Here is a 24,074-nt window from a genome sequence, read left to right as displayed (position 1 = left end):
TGAGTTTATAATGTGTAGACGATAGTCTAAAGAGGAGTAGCCGTTTGTTGTTTTGCTTTCCCTTTGTGGGCCACGGCCTTTTGGTCAACGGCTTAGTTTAGGTTTATTTTGTTGTTACGCTGTTGTTTCAGCGTTGAACGTTACCCTGTATTGGAATTATTATTGTTGGGCGAAAGAAAACCCGTTCAGTAGCAATACAAAAGAAAAGGAACCACATACAATGCCTCTGGTCTGTTCATTTCAAGCCTCCTGCTTGAGATAGGGTGCTTCGGACAAGCTGATCCTTTTACATTTGCCACATATTGGTGTAATGTTCCGATATTGCTTGAAGTCTTGACATAATATTCTTGAAAGTGTACCTTACAGTAATATGCATGACTGGTTTTCAAATGTTGTGTTTAAAAGATTAACCCTGAGCTGTGTGTGAGTCAGTTTACATTTGCCTCTGTAGATGGCCATGGACAACAGACTACTGTATGTTTGGCCCAACATCAGTGAGAATGATGTTGAGGTAGTAAGACATATTGCAGAAGAACTGGAGAATGTGAACTTGACCTCAGCTGCAGGCATGACTCAAAAGTATTTGGAGGAGTTGAGCTATGTGAAGCTGAATATTGCAGTCACAGGGGAGTCTGGCTCTGGTAAATCCACCTTTATCAATGTGATCAGAGGCCTGATGGATGAAGAAGGGTCTGCTGACACTGGTGCAACTCAGACCACTGAAAGCAACACCTTACCCACACCCACAATATCCAAATGTCAAAATGTGGGATCTCCCAGGTGTAGGCACTCAAAATTTCAAACCAGAGGATTACCTTCAACAAGTTGGATTTGAACGCTATGACTTTTTTCATCATTTCATCAGAGCGTTTCAGAGTCAATGATGTTACGCTGGCAAAGGAGATCGACAATGAAGAAGATGTTCTACTTTGTGCGCTCTAAGATCGATGCCACCATAGATGCAGAAAGAAAAAGAAAAAATAATTTCAACCAGGATGAGACACTTAAAAGTTGAGTATGCACAGCAAATGTACATTACTCCCAAATAAACAAAATTTCACTGCAACTATCCGGTGTATGCAACAATAAAAGAGAAATGGTCATTTCATATTGCAAAGCCACATTCTGGAGTCTGTATAGCCAATTCACATTTTTAAAAAATCATGTTCATTATCTCCAGCACCATACCAATGTCTGCCTATCTGAAAACCGTGAAACACATAGTTACAGTTTCAAAACATTTTTGGGGTGGGGGTAATTTTCCCAGGACCTTTTCTTCGTATATTTTGGACTACAGTATGGAGTATTGCTGTTTTTACATACAATACACTGAGTGTACAAAACATTAGGAACATCGTCCTAATATTGAGTTGCACTCCCCTTTGCCCTCAGAACAGCCTCACTTCGTCGGGCATACAAAGTGTTGAAAGCGTTCCACAGATATTCTGGCCCATGTTGACTCAATACTTCCCACAGTCAAGTTGGCTGGATGTCCTTTGGGTGGTGGACCATTCTTGATACACACGGGAAACTGTTGAGCGTGAAAAACCCAGCAGTATTGCAGTTCTTGACACACTCAAACCAGTGCACCTGGCACCTACTACCATACCCCGTTCAAAGGAACTTAAATCTTTTGTCTTGCCCATTCACCCTTTGGACGGCACATATACACAATGCATGTCTCAATTGTCTCAAGGCTTAAAAATCCTTCTTTAACCTGTCTCCTCCCCTTCATCAACACTGATTGAAGTGGATTTAACAGGTAACATCAATAAGGGATCATAGCTTTCACCTAGATAGTCCATGTCAGGGAAAGTGCAGATGTTCTAAAATGTAATGTTCCTAATGTTTTGTACACTCAATGTATGTAGACACTGGTATGGTGCTGGTGTAGAATAAAGCCTAATGTTAAAAAGTGGCCCTTTAAAGCCAAAAAAAAATATTTTTTTAGGGGTGATGTCATTACGTCCAGCTGTTTTCATCGAAAAGATAGAGAAATGGAAACTCACCCTAGCAGACAATTGTCGCATCTATTTACTATGCAAACTTTCTAAATGTCGACAACAACAAAAAAATCACTGGACAAGTTAATGGAAACATAGTTACTGTTGTGGTTGTACTTGTCTTGATTTTATTAGCTTTGCTCTTCTTAGGACTTTGAGTATCATGGTGTGGTCTCCTCAGGTCTTCCTCGTCTCCAGTTACAGTACCTCTCTATGATTTCCCCAAACTGGAGGAGACGATGGAGAAGGAACTTCCTGATCACAAGAGGCGTGTCCTGCTTTTAGCCATTCCCAACATGAGCCTGAAAATCAACCAGAGGAAGAAAGCGCCTCTTCAAGCCAACATGTGGAGATCAGCTCTTGTATCTGGATGTGTGGCAGCAATACCAATTCCAGGTCTCTCCTTTAGTGTAGATATAACCATCTTGGTAAGGGAGATCAGAATGTACTACCAGGCTTTTGGTCTTGATAATGAGTCTCTGCAGAGCCTTGCTGGTAGAACAAATGTGCCAGTGGAGGAGCTGAAAGCAGTCCTCAAGTCCCCTCTGAACAAGGAGATAAGCCAAGACGCATCAAAATTCTGACCAAGGCAGCTGGGTCAACATTGAAGGTGGTTGAGTACTTCTGGAGTATCATTCCAGTTTCTTTGCTGCAGGAGGAATTTCATATGGCACCACCTAAAACAAGTATTTAGTCAGCCACCAATTGTGCAAGTTCTCCCACTTAAAAAGATGAGAGAGGCCTGTAATTTTCATCATAGGTACACGTCAACTATGACAGACAAAATGAGAAAAAAAAATCCAGAAAATCACATTGTAGGATTTTTTATGAATTTATTTGCTAATTATGGTGGAAAGTAAGTATTTGGTCAATAACAAAAGTTTCTCAATACTTTGTTATATACCCTTTGTTGGCAATGACACAGGTCAAACTTTTTCTGTAAGTCTTCACAAGGTTTTCACACACTGTTGCTGGTATTTTGGCCCATTCCTCCATGCAGATCTCCTCTACAGCAGTGATGTTTTGGGGCTGTCGCTGGGCAACACGGACTTTCAACTCCCTCCAAAGATTTTCTATGGGGTTGAGATCTAGAGACTGGCTAGGCCACTCCAGGACCTTGAAATGCTTCTTACGAAGCCACTCCTTTGTTGCCCGGGCGGTGTGTTTGGGATCATTGTCATGCTGAAAGACCCAGCCACGTTTCATCTTCAATGCCCTTGCTGATGGAAGGTTTTCACTCAAAATCTCACGATACATGGCCCCATTCATTCTTTCCTTTACACGGATCAGTCGTCCTGGTCCCTTTGCAGAAAAACAGCCCCAAAGCATGATGTTTCCACCCCCATGCTTCACAGTAGGTATGGTGTTCTTTGGATGCAACTCAGCATTCTTTGTCCTCCAAACACGACGAGTTGAGTTTTTACCAAAAAGTTCTATTTTGGTTTCATCTGACCATATGACATTCTCCCAATCCTCTTCTGGATCATCCAAATGCACTCTAGCAAACTTCAGACGGGCCTGGACATGTACTGGCTTAAGCAGGGGGACACTGCAGGAATTGAGGCCCTGGCGGCGTAGTGTGTTACTGATGGTAGGCATTGTTACTTTGGTCCCAGCTCTCTGCAGGTCATTCACTAGGTCCCCGCGTGTGGTTCTGGGATTTTTGCTCACCGTTCTTGTGATCATTTTGACCCCACGGGGTGAGATCTTGCGTGGAGCCCCAGATCGAGGGAGATTATCAGTGGTCTTGTACGTCTTCCATTTCCTAATAATTGCTCCCACAGTTGATTTCTTCAAACCAAGCTGCTTACATATTGCAGATTCAGTCTTCCCAGCCTGGTGCAGGTCTACAATTTTGTTTCTGGTGTCCTTTGACAGCTCTTTGGTCTTGGCCATAGTGGAGTTTGGAGTGTGACTGTTTGAGGTTGTGGACAGGTGTCTTTTATACTGATAACAAGTTCAAACAGGTGCCATTAATACAGGTAACGAGTATAGGACAGAGGAGCCTCTTAAAGAAGAAGTTACAGGTCTGTGAGAGCAAGAAATCTTGCTTGTTTGTAGGTGACCAAATACTTATTTTCCACCATAATTTGCAAATAAATTCATTAAAATCCTACAATGTGATTTTCTGGATTTTTTTTCTCAATTTGTCTGACGTGTACCTATGATGAAATTTACAGGCCTCTCTCATCTTTTTAAGTGGGAGAACTTGCACAATTGGTGGCTGACTAAATACTTTTTCCCCCCACTGTACATGCTGAAGAGCTGTTTGAATGAGGTGGCTGAAGATGCACAAAATGTACTGAAGGCCGATGAGTGAGATGTCAAAGAGACTGTTTTGATTGTGTTTATCAAGATCGAGGGATGTTTTTTCATAAGTGCCTTTTTATTATACAAGGGAAATATATATTGCCCAAAAATATACATTAAATACTACGCTTCTTTTCGCATTTCATACCAATTTAATCTCTATAACCTACAGCATGAAATCTATTATTTATTTTTTAAAGGATTCTATCACCACCATGACAGTCAAATCTGATGTTTTGAGATGAATGTATAATCAATCAATAATTTTTGCTTCTGGATTTGAAAAGAATCCTAGTTAAGACTTTATCAATATTACTTGCCTGAAATGTAAAGGTTGTGGTTTACAAAGGATTTTATACTCTTTCAGAATGTTCTTACAATATTATTGTTATTACATCAGAAGGGAGAAATAACAGAGTATATCTGTTTAATGTTAATAAGTGTCTCGTACTGAATCTCAGCTCCATCTTTACATAATAAACAATAATAACATTTCAGGTGAACAGGTAACAAATACTTTAGACAATCACATATTTTGAAATAAAAATTAAGCACCGCTGTATACTTAAACTAAATATTACTTTCACCATTTGCATCATGTTAGTCAGAATGTACAGTACCAGTCAAAAGTTTGGACACACCTACTCATTCCAGGGTTTTTCTTTATTTTGACTATTTTCTACATTGTAGAATAATAGTGAAGACATCAAAACTATGAAATAACACATGTGGAATCATGTAGTAACCAAAAAAGTGTTAAACAAATCAAAATATATTTTATATTTGAGATTCTTCCAAGTAGCCACCTTTTGCCTTGATGACAGCTTTGCACACTCTTGGCATTCTCTCAACCAGCTTCATGAGGTAGTCACCTGGAATGCATTTCAATTAACAGGTGTGCCTTCTTAAAAGTTAATTTGTGGAATTTCTTTCCTTCTTAATGCGTTTGAGCAAATCAGTGGTGTTGTGGTAGGGGTGGTATACAGAATATAGCCCTATCTGGTAAAAAACCAAGTCCATATTGTTGCAAGAACAGCTCAAATAAGCAAAGACAAATGACAGTCCACCATTACCTTAAGACATGAAGTTCAGTCAATCCGGAAAATTTCAAGAACTTTGAACATTTCTTCAAGTGCAGTTGCAAAAACCATCAAGCGCTATGATGAAACTGGCTCTCATGAGGACCGCCACAGGAAAGGACGACCCAGTTACCTCTGCTGCAGAGGATAAGTTCATTAGAGTTACCAGCCTCTGAAATTGCAGCCCAAATAAATGCTTCAGAGTTCAAGTAACAGACACATCTCAACATCAACTGCCATGACTAAAGGACACCAATAAGAAGAAAAGACTTGCGTGGGCCAAGAAACATGAGCAATGGACATTAGACCGGTGGATATCTGTCCTTTGGTCTGATGAGTCCAAATCTGAGATTTTTGGTTCCAACCTCCCCGTCTTTGTGAGACGCAAAGTAGGTGAACGGATGATATCCGCATGTGTGGTTCCCACTGTGATACACAGAGGAGGAGGTGTGATGGTGCTTTGCTGGTGACACTGTCTGTGATTTATTTCGAATTCAAGGCACACTTAACCAGCATGGCTACCACAGCATTCTGCAGCGATACGCCATCCCATCTGGTTTGCGCTTAGTGGGACTATAATTTGTTTTTTAACAGGACAATGACCCAACACACCTCCAGGCTGTGTAAGGGCTATTTGACCAAGAAGGAGAGTGATGAGTGCTGCATCAGATGACCTGGCCTCCACAATCACCCGACCTCAACCCAATTGAGATGGTTTGGGATGAGTTGGACCGCAGAGTGAAGGAAAAGCAGCCAACAAGTGCTCAGCATATGTGGGAACTCCTTCAAGACTGTTGGAAAAGCATTCCAGGTGATGCTGGTTGAGAGAATGCCAAGAGTGTGCAAAGCTGTCATCAAGGCAAAGGGTGGATACTTTGAAGAATCTAAAATATATTTTGATTTGTTTAACACTTTTTTGGTTACTACATGATTCCTTATGTGTTATTTCATATTTTGATATCTTCCCTATTATTCTACAATGTAGAAAATAGTACAAATAAAGAAAAACCCTTGAATGAGTAGGTGTGTCCAAACTTTTGACTGGTACTGTGTCTTTCAAAGTCAGTCATTTTCTGTATCATCTGATTCTTCCAAGACTTACCAGGGTTATTTACTGTCACATTGACACCTGAATCTGACCAGCTGTCCCTTTTTCTCCCTCTGTTACAAAGCCAGAGCCACCAAAGTTGAACTGTCTGTAGTTCCATATGTTCCCAAAGAGATGGACCTCTCCTCAACATCAAGCACCTCAGATCACCACTGACTGAACCTGTGAGCCCAATAGTACTGGCACTGTTCATCTCCAGACCCACCTCTCTCGGTCTCTTCTGGTCCTCATGTAGGATAGGGACATCTATTTCCTCCAGTATATTCATCACAGCAGGTTGACAGTGCTGCTAGGCCTGTAGACGGCTGTATTCAGACAGGGCTGAGGACTTCTTTACCCCGTCCCAGATGCGAGCTGCGTAGTGAAACCTGTCACAACCACAACATAACAGTCAAACATATTTCCGAGTACAGTTTTGCCTCATTTCCAACTAATCACAAAATGTATACAGTGAGTGACAGACACGACAACACTTGTGTCCCTCTGTGCTTCCCTTACCAGTTCTTCTCTGTGAGGATGGTGTGTGACAACTGACAGCGGGACATGGCCAGGATTTGGCTGCGGAGCTTGGAGACCTGAGAGGAGAAGGTGGGGTGTCCTCTGTACCCCGGGAGGAGAGAGAAGAGAGGGGCGGCCCCAGACCCTAGAACAAAACACCAAGACACAGACATGGGTAATCAGTATCACAAAGGACAGTGAGGAGAATATCCACAAAGATAGACAGACGTGTGTGAAAACTAAGACATGGTAGTTGCTCTGACCTGCTTTGGTTAGCGCGTCCTCCCCCTCATTCTCCATGAGGGGCAGCAGGAACATGTTGACCTCTGTTTCCAGGTAGTCCCGGCCCAGTCCAGGGAAAATATTACAGTCCAGCATGGACAAAGTGCCTGCATATAGAAACCAAAAGATGATCAGCCAATACATGCTAATTAAACCCATGTCTGCACACTTTATGGGGATTTTTAATGACATATGTCACTGCTTTGCACTTCTCATCCTTCAAAAAGATGCACGTGCTGGAATCATAATATAGAAACAACACAATAGTATAGTGTTTAAATATGTGAATGTTGTGATAAGCCTGTTGGTACATTCTCTCCAGTGTAACCTTTGTATTTCAGATGGGAGTGGGACATCAGCTTGTCCACTGCCATGTGCATCTTCTTCAGGTTTCTGGGACAGAACTCATCTCGACTAGATTTGTTCTGCAGGAACACTAGACAACAGAACAATAGCAATACATTAGTGAGCGTTCAGTACAATGAGCCAGAACTAGAGTGCGTGTGTGTCCGTCTCTGCGTCTGTCACCTATGTGAGGGTAGTACTCTGATCCCTCTTCGTTGCCAGAGGAGCCAGTGCTGTCGTGGCTGGCTGAGGGGGTGGACGGCTTCAGCATCTCTGCTGTCTGGAGGAACCTGGCCAGAGACAATATCATCATCACCACAGAGACACTTCATACAACCTGGTCAGAATATTCACACAGCACAACAACCACTACAATGACAACGTGAATATGATATCAGAACATTCACACTGTTGTGACAGTGGAATGGATGCGAGGGTCTAAAACATTTCCCCAAAAATATTTGACAGGTGGGGTGATTACCTGTAGAGGTTGATATCAGTGAACCAGTCTTGAATCACAATGACCACGTGGCACACTGTGAACAAGAAGGCAGTGATCTGAAGAGACTGATTCAAAAAGAGCAAAGGAGAACGAGTGAGTTATAACACCTTGAGAACAGTAGAACTTACAAACCGACTTCAACATACAGTATGGAAACACGTTATGCAAACACAGACAGATGTTTCAAGACTGAATCAGCTCTCCTTTAGAGCCTCTGTTGTTGCCCCGTGCCCCCTGCTGGCCCCTCACTGACCTGCATCTCCACATAGGTGTGAGGGAGGTTGTACTCTGGAGGCAGCTTGCGGTCGTTGTTGATGAGGTGATCCAAAATGGAGGGGCTGAGAATGGGCTGGAGGAACACACAGAGCAGAGGAACATATTGGTATAGAAAATAATGTTGGAGCAAGAGGAATGGTATATGGATAAATACAACATTTGAGATACAGTGAATCGCCTTAACCGCTGATGCTTTAATCTGACCTGTGTGTCCAAGAAGATGACTCTTTCCTGAGTGATGTAGAAGTCAATACCAGTGCTCTGGTTCCCCCCTCTCTCTTTGATCTCCTGAGTCTGGGCCCTGAACACATAGCCCCTACACAAACACACACACAGGCCTGTCAGACACACAGATACAATACAACCATCTGTTACCATTTACTTTCTAATTGAATTACATTCATTTAGAATATAAAGTACAATTTACAACACAATATTCCCTGTCTTTGCAGATGGAAAGAGCTCCATGTAAGGAGGTGCCAGCAGAACAATACCTTTGGTCTTCTTCAGGTGTGTTGGCAGACAGGAGAGACATGATGGTGGATTTCCCTGTTCCCTGCAGGCCAATGACTCCCACTACCAACATGTCTGTCTGATCCCTTAGGTACTGTAACACAGGACAACACAACTGTTACACAACATGTCTGTCTGGTCCAGTGTTTCCTCTGGAAAAATGTGTATCAGTGGGGAAAAGGATCGCAGTGGAGGGGGTTAAGAGGGGGGTCCGGGTCCCCCCGGATAATTTTTACGTAGAAGGACTGAGAAGCTCAGTTCTTGGGATTTTTTAAAAAGGTTATTCTTCTCCAAAATGAATGAAAATTATGCTGACACCATATAAATTATAATTTCCACCTTCAGAAATGAGCCCAATAACATATTGGTAAAATTATTTTAATATATTGGACCATGCATATAGCCTATGCATGGTCCATATTATCAGGTATGCTATTAGCAATAAGCATGATCACCTGTAGCCCAACCAATAGAAGTGGATAGAAATAAATTGGCTGAAGCATTGGGTCGCTATCTGCATTTACCCTATTGCGCTAATCATTAGCTAGATCCCAAATGGGATCTTTTAAGTAGTTAGCATCATATTGATGCATAAATACAGTGAATATAATGTAGGCCTACCCGTTAGGGTAACTTGGGGTAAAATGCCACTTTGGTAACACGTCCCCTGCCTATATTTCTCACAGAAACCACTTCATGTCACAATCCCCCCCCCCCCACACACATTTTCCCTGGTTGCCACTATTCTTGCTCAACTAAAAATTACATCTGTCACATCACAATTTTTGAAGTCACTCCCCAAAAAATATTTTTGCCGTAGGATGGCATTTTACCCCAAGCTACCCTACAATTGACCTGTGTTATATTCAGCCCCACTATCCCCTATGCACTCACAGCAAATTGCTGAGCAGTAAGGTGCTTAACCATTTAGCTGCTAAAACCTCTGGATTTAAAATGGTGCAGTTTGCGCATATTTAGGAGTTGATAAATAAATAAAGTTGTAATGGGATGCTTTAAAACAGCTGTCCCTGTGATTGCATTATGAATTGTTGTGCATTGACTGCTTGTCAGAACACGTTTCCCTCCCTATGGCACTCGCAACTTGAATGTGCCTTGAGAGTAATATTTATCTCGCATAGAACGTACAACAACAAATCGACTAGGTAAATAGATAAACTGTTATACTATGGGGTTGTCTGGTTTTTCTATTCATTATTCATTTATTTTGCAGAGGAAAAGTAAATGTGGACTGTTCTAGCATCTAAATGACGGAAACACTGGTCTGGTCCCTTAGGTACTGTAACACAGGACAAAACAACTGTTACACAACATGTCTGTCTGGTCCCATAGGTACTGTAACACAGAATAACACAACTGTTACACAACATGGAACATGGTCCTGTGTAGCTCAGTTGGTAGAGCATGGCGTTTGCAACCCCAGGGTTGTGGGTTCGATTCCCACGGGGGGGCAGTATGAAAAAATGTATGCACTCAGTAACTGTAAGTCGCTCTGGATAAGAGCGTTTGCTAAATGACTAAAATATAAATATAAACATGTGTAGCCTGGCTACGGATCTGTTACACATATGTATGGCATGACAACGATAATCAGAAGAGCTTTACCTCCATGGCGCTGTCACACCAGTTCATCTGATCGTCCACCAGCTTGATGCTGTGCTTCATCTTCTCAGGGGGGACGAGCTTGGTCTGGCCAATCACAGCTGTAAGTAACGTGCATTTGTTAGAGATTGTATTCACTGCTGCTGTAAATAAACACTTATGATGGCTAGGGTAATGCTGATGATCAGTAGACATGTCCTGCATCCATGGTGGTCTGAGGCCTTTATTTCATTGTCTCTATTATGTCTCTGATGACACTAGTAAAGAAAGCAGTGGTCTTTGACAAGCATTGACTCACGGTCCACAGCACCGCTGGAAGCAGCTGCTCCCATGCCTCTGTTTTGTATCTGGTAGACAGGTTGGGTAGGGCGCTGGCCCTCCCTCTCCAGCTTTGAGGCCCCAGAGCCAGAGGCCGGAAGAGCCACCTCAGGGGGGGTCCCTGGTTTCACCCCGTCCTCCCTGGTCTTGATGAGCATGATGGGCTTCTCCAGGGCCTGGCCTCCGCTGATGGGTACACTCTGGGAAGGCTTGGACTGAAACAAAACAAGAGCCAAAGCATTATACTTGTTGTTGTGTTTACTGCCAAGACCCATGCATCTGAATTCAGTAAAAACTTTTAGTCAGCTTAAAGACTAAAACCTAAAGTAAGAGCATCTCTCCTTACCCGTTCTCCAGGGGGTTTGGCCAGTATGATGGGTGTCTTCTGAACGAGTGGTCCTGGAGGCTCCTCACTGCCATCCTTCAAAGATCAGATGAGAACTACAATAAACTAAGGAAACCCATATAGATAATTTTCCCGCATAGGAAAGCGTTGCACTCTTGTCCTTACCCTGCGTTCTCTGGGAACATATTCCCGATCTCGACTGGGACCAGAGAGGTTTTGCTCCAGGGGACCCACATCCCTGTCTCGGCGTCGCCTTCTCCTCCTTCCCTGTCCGTACATGCCGGGTTGACTGTGGCCGGATTCTGACATGTTGCACACTGAGGTCAACTGTCAAAATAAAACGAGAACAGATAACTACAACATCAGTTCAAATGTAATGCATACTGCTCTACTGATATGCAGTGGCTAGCTACAGTAACATTAACATATATGGGTGGAATGGATCTGAGTGGCTTTTTTCACACTTCCTGGTTCTTAAAAGCGGAAGTAGCTGCAGATGGGAAGACGCACTTCCGGCAACAACAATGCCAATGGCGGAATCGAGAAACATAAGATTTTGTTGTGTCCCGCAGTGCTCAAATTCCAAACAAAAACAGCCATATTTCCCGAGCAATTATGAATTGAAGAAGGAGTGGGGGCAGGCAACTAGATGAGACTTTAAGCTACGGCGAGGAAGAACATCTTGTTTATTTGCAGCTTCCACTGCAACCCTGGCGGCTATCTTCCTTCGTCAGACCACAAGTGTCAGAAGCCGGATGCTGTTCCTAGACGTTCTCAATGGAACGACTACCATCCCCCAACAACGCGGGAATCTGGATATTACATTTACATTATTTAGCAGACGGTCTTATCCAGAGCGACTTACAGTTAGTGCATACATTATTCTTTTTTTTTTTTTCATACTGGCCCCCCGTGGGAATCGAACCCACAACCCTGGCGTTGCAAACGCCATGCTCTACCAATTGAGCTACCTCCCTGCCGGCCATTCCCTCCCCTACCCTGGACGACGCTGGGCCAATTGTGCGCCGCCCCATTGGTCTCCCGGTTGCAGCCGGCTACAGCAGAGCCTGGATTCGAGCCTTAGACCACTGCGCCACTCGGGAGGTTGAAATGGATATGAAAGGGAAAATGCTCGTCTTGGAGTTGATGTTCGACAAACCGAGAACCAGCAGCCGGACACTTAACTGCTCTGGTGTTCACGACTATGCGAAACCTCCTCCTCTCGGTAAGTGGTGAATGTCTATTACTGTATTATTATTATTATTAACTAGATCAACTCGCTGTCCAGGTAAAGTGGACAGGAACATTTTAAATAGAAGATATACCTACAACACGAACAGCCATGAACAAACCATGTAAATAGCTGTAGCCAGGAAATTACAATGATTGAAGTCTTTTCAGGCCAACGACGCATATTTAAAACACATTACCTCGTCTTTACAATACACAGTTATTTCGTTAACACTTACATTATGCGTTTAATTTGGTTTTCAAAAAGGATTAGCTACTTGCTTTCCAGATAGAATCCACAAAACGGAAACAAAAACAGACGATAACGCTGAAGTACATCTCTCAAATTCCTTCGTTGGGAAACGAAGCCAGCTGACTAGGCTACATTAGTTCCGGGCAGTTCAATGTGGTTTTGCTGCACGACAGGGTTGTATTCATTACGCCGATTCTGTGGCAAAACGGAAAACGAGAGTTTCTATTGGACAAATTCAAGTAGATAGGTGCTAGGTCCCTCCCCGTTTCGTTTGCTCTGTTTTCTTCCGTTTGGTTCTTAAAAGCTAAACGGTTTCCGTTGCAAGACGTAACGAATACACCCCATAATTCGATGTTTTGTACACTGACTGGAGTTCCAACATTTGTAAATGCAGTGTAAAATATGGTTAGTAAAATGTTGCACCGTTCATGTAGTTCAGGCATACATTTAGCTAATCATACTCTTTCCATCTTTTTTTTTCTTCTCATAAACAGGCCTGGCATGGGTGTCACATGTTGATGACAGTAATTTCAGATGGATTTTGAAATGTCCTCATAGTGAACCTAGAATAAATCATGTGAACAGGCACAGACTTCAAAGCAATACATGCATGTGTAATGAGCCATTGCCCTGAAAACATTTTTATTTTGTTGTAGAGGGTGAATATACAATATAGGCCTACACCCTGGTAAAAAAAAAATTATATTGTAGCTATCAAAACTTTACTCATTGGTAACCAGGTTTCCATCCAACCTTTTTTATGCGAGTTAAGTACATGTCGGATAATTTTTTGATAAACTTTCCAAATGTCGACAAAACAAAAATATGCTAGACAAGGTGGGATCTTTTTGTGTCCGTAAAATTAATTATGCAAGAAATACCGGTGGAAACGCTTTTATGTGCAAATATTGATATAATTACCATCATATCTAAGTAAATTTGGAGTCACGCGATGACATGTTGTGTAGTCCTCCCACTACCACTCGTCAGGAAGCATGCAGTTTATTAGGCTACAGATTAAATACATTATGATGGACTTCAGAGTGGTGAAAGTGCATGGTGATGAGCTCGATGCTCCTTTACAATAATCTGGTGACATGATCATCGATGTTTGGTTGCCATTTGACGAATACAAATTATCTCTCTCTTTAATCCATAATAATCTCTTAATGTAGGCTATACATGCGCTCTAGCCACTGCGCGCTGTTGGGTAGAGCGCACGTGCCAACACCAGGAGTGGGCACACTCGCTATATAACGCAAAATGTTTTGTGAGAAAACCATCCGTAGAGTTGAAAATTAAATGGAAACCCATTTAACTTGTATTTTTTATTCGGTACATGGGAATTTAACCGCAAAAGGTATTTTTATGTGCACTACGTCATCACACACATTATTTTATCTGCAACAAATCAATTTGATTGAAACATCTTTGGTGGGGAAAAGCCCATATTGTTTTTATGCGGATTTTGGAATATTCACATGAAAATCTCTCACCAATTGGATGGAAACCTAGCTAGTGATGCAAAACTGAAGAAATAATAATCAAATGGAACCAAGTGTATTTTCTTAGGCCTAAATGGTATGATACCATGATCTAGCACAGCAAGATTTCATGACTATGTTATTGCCATTAGATTGTGCAATTAGGCTGTGGGGAAGATAAAAGTGCCCTACACATAACCTAAAAATAGTAATTTAGCTACCTAACAACAATATAGTCTTATTGTTACTCATTTAAATTCCCCACTTAGCTAATAAAATAGTCCTAATAATATAATTAAGCCCATAATTGAAATTGCATCAGAACTTTGCATTAAATTTAAATCATAATTTATAGTAGGCCCTTATGGACAGAGGTTACGTTATGGTAAACAAAGGTACAGTTTGTAGTTTCTACAGCAGTCTTTCAATTTGCAATAGGCGATATGCACAGGCGAGCATGACGTATTTCCGGTTAAATCTCAGGATTGATGTAAACTTCCGGTTATCGTAGAATGCTGTGCTACCGTATGCTAGCATTGAATGCTTGTCGTCAAAAACATCCGAAACGGTTAATTTTCGTCGTTGTTGTTGTTTATCTTAATGTTTTTACTTGTAAGACTTTGTCTTGACTTATAACACGATGACGTGTAAACGTACGAAAGTGTCCTTTCAAAAACGGGATGACAGCTCTTCCAGCCATCACTGCTGTGTGCCGCAATGTACAGTGTCTGCCAGATGCAATTCTTCTGTTAGTTTTTTTACTTTTCCCAAAGACAGTGAATTACATAAACGGTGGGTGATTAACATTCGACGAGTCAACTTTCTTACAACAAACACACGAGTCTGCAGCCGACACTTTCTAAGTGAAGATGTGATAGAGCCTCCGACTCCAGCTGGGCGCAGACGTCTGAAGAAGGGAGCTGTTCCAGTGCTGTTTCAATGGAACAATTTCAGTCTTCCAGCCCCACGGCCCGGAGTTTGGGAAAGGACCGAGCGTCCCAACACAGAAGGCAGGTAGTGGTTGAGGATTGATGGGTCTGGTAGCTCACAGCTGTAGCCCTTGTAAACTGTAGATCTGGAATAACAATATCAGGAAAAGTAAAGGGTTCACTAGGAAATACACCAGAATCTAACAGCGATTAATAACATTTATTTCGCAACACATTGTAGTCTGCCTATTTAATTGGACTCTGTATACCTAATTCCGCTTGCCGGAGTAGCATCTGGTTTGGCTTCACTACAACCATGGCATCCACAGGTCCTGGCTTCACTCCCTATTTATTTATGAGATATGAGAGATGCTAGTATGCATGTGACACAACTGTCTGGTATTGAAATGATACAAACCATTATTCGTGGTTTATGCTACTTCTGCTCTGTTTCAGTGCACGAAAGTACAGGAGGGACGACAGACATGCCACATTCAGAGTAATGGGCAGTCTGATATAGTAATGCAACCAAATGATTACATATCCCACACCCAGCCACACAGGAACAGTAGCTTTTAACAAGCACAACTGGCTGTGAATCACGCAATGTCATCTGAAATACACAGAAGAATAATTTAATGGGTTTTGAAAGACGAGGGTCTACAGCAGCAGGAGTAGGAGCAAAACTTGTTCTTTCTACTTTTTACTGGTGTAAGCAACTTATCTACTGTCTCGTGTCACTTTTGTGCTTTCTGCATCACTTTCCTACTGTCTTGCACCACTTACCTATTGTCTTGTGCCATTTACCTACCTTCAAACAGTATTGGCAGAGCAGTAGGTGAGTGGTGCGACATTGTAGCCTAGTACCAATAACAACAGTAGAGTGAAGGTTTTGCTCCTAATTCCTCTTGAAAAGTAGAAACATTAAGTACAAAAGCAAGGAAGTTGGGCCATATGTTTATAAAGAAAGAAGTAAAGATGACAGGACAGTTTTGAGTAGAACATCAGCAGTTTGAAGAATAGCTGAGTAGAATATGTTACTGACAAGTCAGGAAAAAGTAGTAATCTCATGATTGTTTACATTTCAAACCAAACTCCAATTTGTTTACAACAGACCCAACAACAAAGCATGGCAATTCCCACTCAGCTACCCTGGTCTGTATTAGGCTACCACTGTTCAGCTGTAGTGAAAACCACTAAAGTTCTAAAGTGTTCTCTTAGCAATGGCAATCAAAGCTGTGGTAACATTAAACGAGTAAAAACATGTGTTGAACGGAACCTTGAACAAGTTCAATAGAACTTTGAACGTGTCACTTAATCTAGTCCTACTCTCAGCTGGTGTGGTGGCTTTAGTTTCTTCATTGAGCGGTAGCAGTGGGCTCTTACAGAGATCTCATTTGTAGCCCTGTTTTTACCTGATACTTTCAAAAAAGTACAAACACATGAAGTGAGAGGTATATACACATGATTAAACTTTATTTAAAGCATGATTAACCTGAAACAGTACGGAGTCATGACTTAAAACACCAAAGCAAGGCTTCTAGCTCAGGCTAGCTAGCGTTAGCATATTACCTTCAAAGTTGCAAAGAAAAGAAGAAACGTAAAATTTGAAGCCTTTATCCAGTTTGCGACGTGGTGTCGTACTGGATGTCCGGACGACCCTCCGTATATCATTAACAGATACTTTAGGCAACTCCAGCAAACACCTTGTACACTTCATCTCTGCCATCATAACGGTCTACTGTCACTGTCTGTTTTTTTCCGGTAACCAGAAATGCCCAAGCATCCTTACGCCAATGCGGAAGTGATGCGTGCATAGAGCCTATAGCAGTATGTGTAGCCTAATTATGAATTTGTTTGTTTTTTGCAAATTAGTGGAAATCGTTTAAGTATAATATGAATACTGGTAGTTGTAGTATAGCGTTTACAAAGATGGCCACTGATGCATGCTGGGAGCTGTAGGCTTCACACTGACTCCACCCATTCCTGTTCAAACAGGAAATAGAGAATAAATGATGGAAGCCAAAGCAGGGAATATTAACGTTTTAAAAAGGACTTAAAAGGTAATGTTTTTCGAAATGTTGCTATAGTTATGTACAATTCGTAGTAGGTGGTAGCTAGGGAATTTAAGTCAAAAAAATAAACGAATCAATGGCAATTTCGCACGTGCACCAGACCAACGACATTGTCGAATGGGGAAACGCGCTCTCTCTCTATCGATGACAACAACGTTGGAGATAAATGGTTACGTGATCCTCACATTTGAGAGTTAACTTGTACGTTAGCGAGCGATCAAACTACACACCCGTGTAGTCTGAAGTACATCATTGGAATAACTTGTTGTCTCATATCTAGTTAGGGGTGTATTCATGAAGCTATTCTGTTGCAAAACGTTTCGTAAACGGAAGCAAACGAAACGGGGTGGGACCTACTTGAAGTTGTCCAATTTTCAACTATTTGTCTAATGATTACACCCTAGGTTGTCTGAATAAAAACATCTTGATGATGATAACTTTTGAAGTGGCTATCTGTGTAGCCTAGCTAACGGTAGTACCAGCAGAGAGGAATAGGCGACAGTACCAGGTAGTTAGTAACGTTTGTAGTTAGCTGGACAATATCATGGAAGTTAAGAACCTGCTTAACCAATATTAGCAACGTTTTGCAGAAACTGACATTGTAACTAATATTTTGCCTTTGGGAGTTTAACTATCACAGTCTACACAGTAATGCCAAAGATACTGGTAACTAGCCATTCTATCTGTGGTAATACTGTAGCAAGTTATTCTGACTTTCTCCATGTCACTATATCATCTCTCTGTGTGTCTGTTTGTGTGTGTGTGGATTTCTCTTTGCTTACTTTGTGTCCCTCAAAATGTAGGGAGCCAGTATACGGTTGCTATGGAGATGGCTGCTGAAGACATAGTGATTCAGGAGATCTTGGGGGCAGAGGTGGAGCTACTGGAGGATGTGAACAAAGCCCACAAGCAGAGCCCACCGGTGAGTTGTTTAAACAGAGTTGATACAGGCCAGAGACTACAGTTATCAATGATATCCTATCAGTGTTCACAGTGTCATCCATCCCAAATTATGTACAGCGGGAGAGTACATATCATGTTGATAGCTGTCAATTTAGATAATAATTTGTTTGAGGAATTTTTCATTATTTACATTTTTAACCCAAATTCCCTTTCAATCGATTCAGTCTGGCATGGAAATTGAATTGGCTGTGTATCCCTCTTGAATGTATCCCTATCTATAATTCTCTCTTACCTCTCTCAATGCCCTCTCCATCGGCTGCCTTGTTATTTTCTCTCTTTTCTCCTCTGCAGGACAGGGAACCGTCTGAAAATCACAACTTTATTTCTACACGTGTACACTTGGTTCTTTTTATATGTTTTCCTTTATGTAGGCTATTAAAGGAGAAGTTCACTCTTTTGAACCAAATCTGTATTTTAGATGTAAATGGCATGTTATAGAAGTACCCAGACACATTTTTCCTGCGATTTCACTTGTTTTTGAGAAGCGTACCCCACCAGCTATATACTTCTTAATGCTCGTTCAGCAGTTGCAGGGGCATTATAAAACAGGAACAAAGGCTCCAAAAACACCCAAGTACATATTTTTTGAAACGGCAACTCTCTCAGTATAGTGATGCAGGTCTTTAGATATTGTACACATTAAATTGTGTGATTCCGAACTTTATCCGCAACGTTATATTCCATTTTGTGTGATTTGAGTGCTACTTCTCCGTGTAGCCCATTATACTTTTCTGTGTGTGTATGTGCAGGCTACACAGAGAAGTGGCACAGATGGATAGGGGAAACTGCTCGAGTCGCACAAAATGGAATATAAAGGTGTGATTAAAGTTCGGAATGACAGAATGTCATGTGTATTGCTGGTGGGGTAAGTTTCTCAAAAACAAGTGTCTGGATACTTCTATAAAATGCCATTTACATCCAAAATACAGTACTTATCCTTTAATGAATTGATTAAGAAAAACTACTTGGGCTGTTAGGCTTTGAGTATGCTGAAGCTTAGGCTGTATCTTTCTGTATACTGTTTCCAAGGCTCTATTTATTGACCTTCACCAGTGCCTGCCTCATATGTAAGCAATTGGCAAACAAAAATATATTTGTGGTCAGTCAATAGTCATCACTTTGTAAACTATTGATTTATTTACTCACTTTGTCTCTAATATGTAATTTTGCTGTGAATTGCAGGAGATCCCCAGGGTGTCTGTGCCACGCCCATTCTCCATGCCAGAGGACTCGAGTGACGATGACTGTGACCTGTCAGGGGACAGTGTCTCTGCTTACGGCATACATTCCATGGAGCTGGGGGGAAAGTGCTGGGAATGTGGCGTGCAATTCAAGTCTGGTCAGGAGTTGATCGAACACTTTGAGAGCCACAGGTCCAAGGTCTCAACGTCCTGCAACATATGTCGGGTGACTTTCAGTCGCACAATATCACTGGCCATGCACCTAGTCAACGCACACCCAAACTCAGTCCTCCATTGCAGCAGCTGCCAGCTGCATTTCAGCAACTTGTGGGATCTCAACAAGCACATAGGAATACACTTGTTCACTGAGTTGTTAAATACACCCCTTGAGGACATCTCAAATAATGGCTTGAATAGCAGTGAAGAGACTTTAAAGGGACAGTATACTCTACCTTCAGCAGTGGCCCTTAAACATGAGGACAACTCAAATGATTGCTTGAATGGAAGTGAAGAGACTTTAAATGCACAGTGTACTGTACCTTCAGCAGTGGCCCTAGACCATACATACAGCATGGAAAGCAATGGGAGAGTGACAAAGACAAGACATAGGCTGGAGGAATCAGAGGAGGAGGAAGATGTCAAACCAGACCCCTCCACTCTGACCCTAGGCCCCTCCATTCTGACCCCCTCACTGAGGATCCGTGTCAAATTAGAGAGAGGGGTTGAGGTTGATGGCGCCCCCCTCCAGTGGGATGAGGGGATGAGCGATGGAGAGGGGTCTGAACATAGCGAAGACACTGAGAGCGCAGGAGGAACAGACAACGACAGGTTAACAGAGAGCAGCGGGGAAACGGATATCGATGAGGAGGACATCAGGCTGAGTGAAGAAGAGGAGGAGGAAATGAAAAGCAAACAGGGGGAGGATAGGAAGAATGACATCCAGAGCGAAAAAGAGGACGAGGATGCTGAGATGCTGATTGACCAAGATGGTGAGCCCTCCTCGTCTGAGCGGGAGTCAGAATTTGACCCAGAAGAGTTATCAGATTCTGACTCGGGGTCCAGCAGCAGCGGGGAATCCAGTGGGTCTTCATACACTCCTGTACGCACAAGGAACGCCAAGACTCGGCCATCTCGGACTAAGCGGCCCCGGACCAAGCTGCCCCAGACCAAGTTGTCCCAGGTCAGGCCTTATTATTGCATCTATTGCGCCAAAGGACTGTATCATAATATGGACTTTCATGTGAAGAGCTGCAATATGAAGAAGGACTTTCAATGCTCTTTGTGCCAAGCCGTCTTCCCTACCGAGATGGCCATGTTGGACCATGAGGTTCGGACTCACTCCGAAGCCATATCGGGCCAAATGTACGCCTGTGAGTTCTGCCGTCAGGTCTTCCCCGATCTGGCCTTCTACCAAAACCACAACTGTCCCAAAAAAGACACATCCCCCCCATATGTCCCTGATCCCACTACGTGTATCCATTGTGGAACAGGGCCATTCACTAATATGGACGTTCATTTGAGAGGCTGCAGTTGGAAAGGCCTTACATGCACTGAGTGCAGAGTACTCTTCCATAATAGGAAGGCCCTGCAGAACCATAACGTTTCGGTTCACGGACAACTTTCCACTATGTGTGCCGTTTGCGGCAGAGGGCCTTTCACTAATATGGACTTCCATTTGAGGAGCTGCTCTAGGGATTGGTCCTTCCAATGCTCTGAGTGCAAAGTACAATTTCCTTCAGAGAAATCCCTGGTGGACCATACTTTTCACTATCACAGTGCCACATCAAAGACCTCTGACAAAGGTGTCTGTGTTTATTGCGGCAGTGGACCATTCACTAGTCTGGACATCCACATGAGGACCTGCTCTAAGCAGAAGGGCTTAAAATGCTCTGTGTGCAAAGTATTTTTTCCTACTGAATCGGTCCTGGCGGATCATATGGTTTGCTATCACAGCACCCCATACCAAGTCCAGAGCATCCCATACCAAGACTCAGAGACCCCTGAAGGTACCTGTCTCCATTGTGGCAGAGGTCCATTCAGTAGTCTGGACATCCACTTGAGATCCTGCTCTGAGAAGAAGGGCTTCAAATGCTTTGTTTGCAATGTTTTCTTTCCTACAGAGACATCCCTGGCCGACCATAAGGTTCTTGTTCACAGTATCCCATCAGAGACCCCTGAACAAGGTACCTGTGACCATTGTGGCATTGGGCCATTCACTAATCTGGACAACCACATGAAGACCTGCTCTAAGAGGAAGTGTATCCAATGTTCTGTGTGCAAGTTTTTCTTTCCTAGTGATGTCCTGGCCAACCATATGATTTCCTATCACAGTACCAAATCCCGAGTTCAGAGCCCAGTCACAGAGGCACATGACAAAGGTGCCTGTGTCCATTGCGGCAGAGGGCCCTTCACTAGTCTGGAACATCACATGAAGTACTGCAATAAGCAGAAGGGCATCCAATGCGTAATGTGTAAAGCTTACTTTCTTACTGAGGGCAGTCTGGTGGACCATATTGTTTTGGCTCACACTGACAAGCTGGTGACCCAAGCTGGTGGGTCCTCCGCCACAACTTTCTCCTTCTTACCCACGGCTATCTCTACCACCTCAGGCCAGCAGAGCCCCAGTAGCCCCACCCTGATGTGTTACAGTAGTGGTGTCAAGGAGCTGAAACGACTGGCCCCAGTCCCTGTGGCTGATCAGGGCCCCAGTGCAGTTGGCCAGCTAACACCTGTTGGACAGTCTACTGTGTCTCTGCCTAGAGTAATGCTGTCTACCTCTTCCCCATCCTATTCCCAGCCAGCTGTTCCTGTGATGGCCACCTTGCTCTTTGACAACACTGGTGGTGGTCCAGGGAAAATGGCAAGGCTGGTCCCAGTGGCCCCACAGACCAACCCTCCCAAACCGCAGGTCACGGCCCCCACACAGACTAACACAGCAAAGCCCCTTGGGCAGTTCTCTAACCTTCTGCAACAGGCTGTCCAACAGCAGACACCCAGGCCCACTGCCCTAGCCATGGACCCTATCAGATCCCCCACCCCCATCACCCCATCCCCTAGACCTGTCTCAGCCTCTGCCCCGGGGCAAATCACCATGATCCGGCTCTCACCTGTCCCTACCCCCCCTGTAGCTCAGTCTTCCCCCCTTACACTTACCCTTGCCCCAGCCCCTCTAAGCATCATGTGTATGTTTGTGAATAGAAGTAAGGAGCTGGCCCTGAAGAAACGCATGAAGATGAGCTGGCGCTCCAAGGGCACCTACACCTGCCGCCAGTGCGGCGCCATCTCGCAGCAGCCCTCGCTCAGCGTGAAGCACCGCTACCTCCATCGGGGCTCCCGGCGGTACCGCTGCCACTGTGGTAGGTCGTTCCTGCGGCGGCTGCACCTCCTGCGCCACTACCTCCAGCACGCCCAGGCCACCCGCTACATATGCACCGCCTGCGGGGAGACCTTCGACGGGGCAAAGTGCCTCGCACAGCACATGGTTGGCGCTTCCAACATGACTAGATGTCCAGGTGACAGCTTAACTTTGAAGCCGAGGAAAGCGTGCCGGATGCCCTTCTCCTGTCATTGTGGGCAGGTTTTTTGTAGGCCCGCTGCTTTTCTCTGGCACAAACTGAAAAACACACAAAGGACTTAACACTGAAATGGGCCCACAGCAGGGCCCAGTCTAGGCCCTATTCAAAGCACTGTTTTTTTCCATGGTTCACACAGGCAGGCAAGCCTATCCTTTACTATGCTTAGGGGTAGAGGAGGACAATGCAGTTTGTGGACTTGTTTGACTTTTTTCACTGTGAATGAAAGATGATTCCATATAAAAAATAATCTATGTAAATTATGTATGTATTGGTTTAAAATGCATTTTACTTCCACTAAAACATTGTTTTCACCAAAAGAGCAGAAATACAATCATATTAAAATATATTTGACTTGAGTTGTCTTTATAAGAGGTCATAGGGTATTTGTACATTAGGAAGTCTAAAGCATTATCATTAATTTGGTTCCATGAGATGGCAATATTATTATCGTTAATATTATAAGTAGGTTATGATTTAGCTGGGAGAATAATACTCATTCAAAAACATCCACTCACCAATGGCTTTTAATTGTCAGGAAGACAAGAAAATGTATTTACAATGCATGGTTTTATCATGTGCAAAAGAAAAGCTGTAAACGTTTTCAGTTATTGTTTTTGCATAATCTATCCTTTGTAAGCCGATTTCACAATGTTACCTGTACATGTGATCCTCGTTAAAAAAACATTTTTTAATAATTACATATCTTAACTCCAGTTAATGAAGACGCAGAACTCCAGTTTAAATACAACCATGGGAATAGTTGTCCTCACAAGGTGCTTGATTTGGTAATGCCCCAGATTACCAGCATGTGTAGAATTTGTGGATTCACAAAGTGAATGACATAAATTATGCATAAAAGACAATGCAGTGCCACTGACATACATTTCCCCATTCACATTTGAGTGCAAAATGTATTGAGAGCTGTGTTCTAAAAATGCACCCTCCTTTGAAGACTGGCCACTTTTAATCCTACCTGTGTACTAAATATAATGTGGCTGTTACTAGTCCAAAAAACAATCCATGTCACCAAAGTTTTGTTTGGTTAATGATTTCAAAAGTATTTAGACTGATGATGTATTATTACCCATAGGCTTCCACAGAGACCCAAGAATAAGACATCGTTTGACATATATTAATGTATGTGCCTGGTGTGTGTAATTGTCATGCATGTACATATCCACTGG

General features: G+C 43.0%; 2 protein-coding genes and 1 pseudogene across 3 annotated transcripts; 2 read left to right on the top strand and 1 right to left on the bottom strand.

Moving 5' to 3' along the window:
- The first annotated feature begins 568 nt into the window (after nt 1-568).
- On the top strand, nt 569-2,684 carry LOC311108035 (interferon-inducible GTPase 5-like; annotated as a pseudogene). Its single transcript has 2 exons — nt 569-1,010; nt 2,163-2,684. The product of its transcript is annotated as an interferon-inducible GTPase 5-like (transcript).
- A 3,726-nt stretch (nt 2,685-6,410) lies between these two features.
- Nucleotides 6,411-12,828, bottom strand: LOC311110158 (nonsense-mediated mRNA decay factor SMG9-like). The gene is made up of 14 exons (XM_084152977.1): nt 12,670-12,828; nt 11,366-11,527; nt 11,201-11,275; nt 10,835-11,069; nt 10,540-10,637; nt 8,898-9,010; nt 8,608-8,719; nt 8,381-8,476; nt 8,107-8,192; nt 7,809-7,915; nt 7,609-7,716; nt 7,262-7,387; nt 6,999-7,143; nt 6,411-6,868 (listed from the first exon to the last, which is right to left on the bottom strand). The coding sequence occupies exons 2-14, from the start codon at nt 11,507-11,509 to the stop codon at nt 6,790-6,792; spliced, it is 1,524 nt and encodes a 507-aa protein (XP_084009103.1). The 5' UTR covers nt 11,510-11,527; nt 12,670-12,828; the 3' UTR covers nt 6,411-6,789.
- Nucleotides 12,311-23,056, top strand: LOC311108025 (uncharacterized protein; the record flags this gene model as incomplete). Its single annotated transcript, XM_084150662.1, has 5 exons — nt 12,311-12,425; nt 17,975-18,093; nt 19,317-20,677; nt 21,611-22,796; nt 23,027-23,056. The coding sequence occupies 5 exons, from the start codon at nt 12,311-12,313 to the stop codon at nt 23,054-23,056; spliced, it is 2,811 nt and encodes a 936-aa protein (XP_084006788.1).
- Between the last annotated feature and the right edge of the window lie 1,018 nt (nt 23,057-24,074).

This window comes from Coregonus lavaretus (genome assembly GCF_964263955.1).
Source record: "Coregonus lavaretus genome assembly, chromosome: 3".
Lineage (NCBI taxonomy): Eukaryota > Metazoa > Chordata > Actinopteri > Salmoniformes > Salmonidae > Coregonus > Coregonus lavaretus.
This window is presented reverse-complemented; position numbering and strand designations above follow the sequence as displayed.

Bases quoted from the DNA above. Each gene is read 5' to 3' on its own strand.
- LOC311110158 (XM_084152977.1), bottom strand. From the start codon at position 11,509: ATGTCAGAATCCGGCCACAGTCAACCCGGCATGTACGGACAGGGAAGG. The intron at 11,276-11,365 runs GTAAGGACAAGA...TGATCTTTGAAG, and splicing joins ATGTTCCCAGAGAACGCAGG to GATGGCAGTGAGGAGCCTCC. The intron at 8,720-8,897 runs GTATTGTTCTGC...GTGTTTGTGTAG, and splicing joins ACACCTGAAGAAGACCAAAG to GGGCTATGTGTTCAGGGCCC.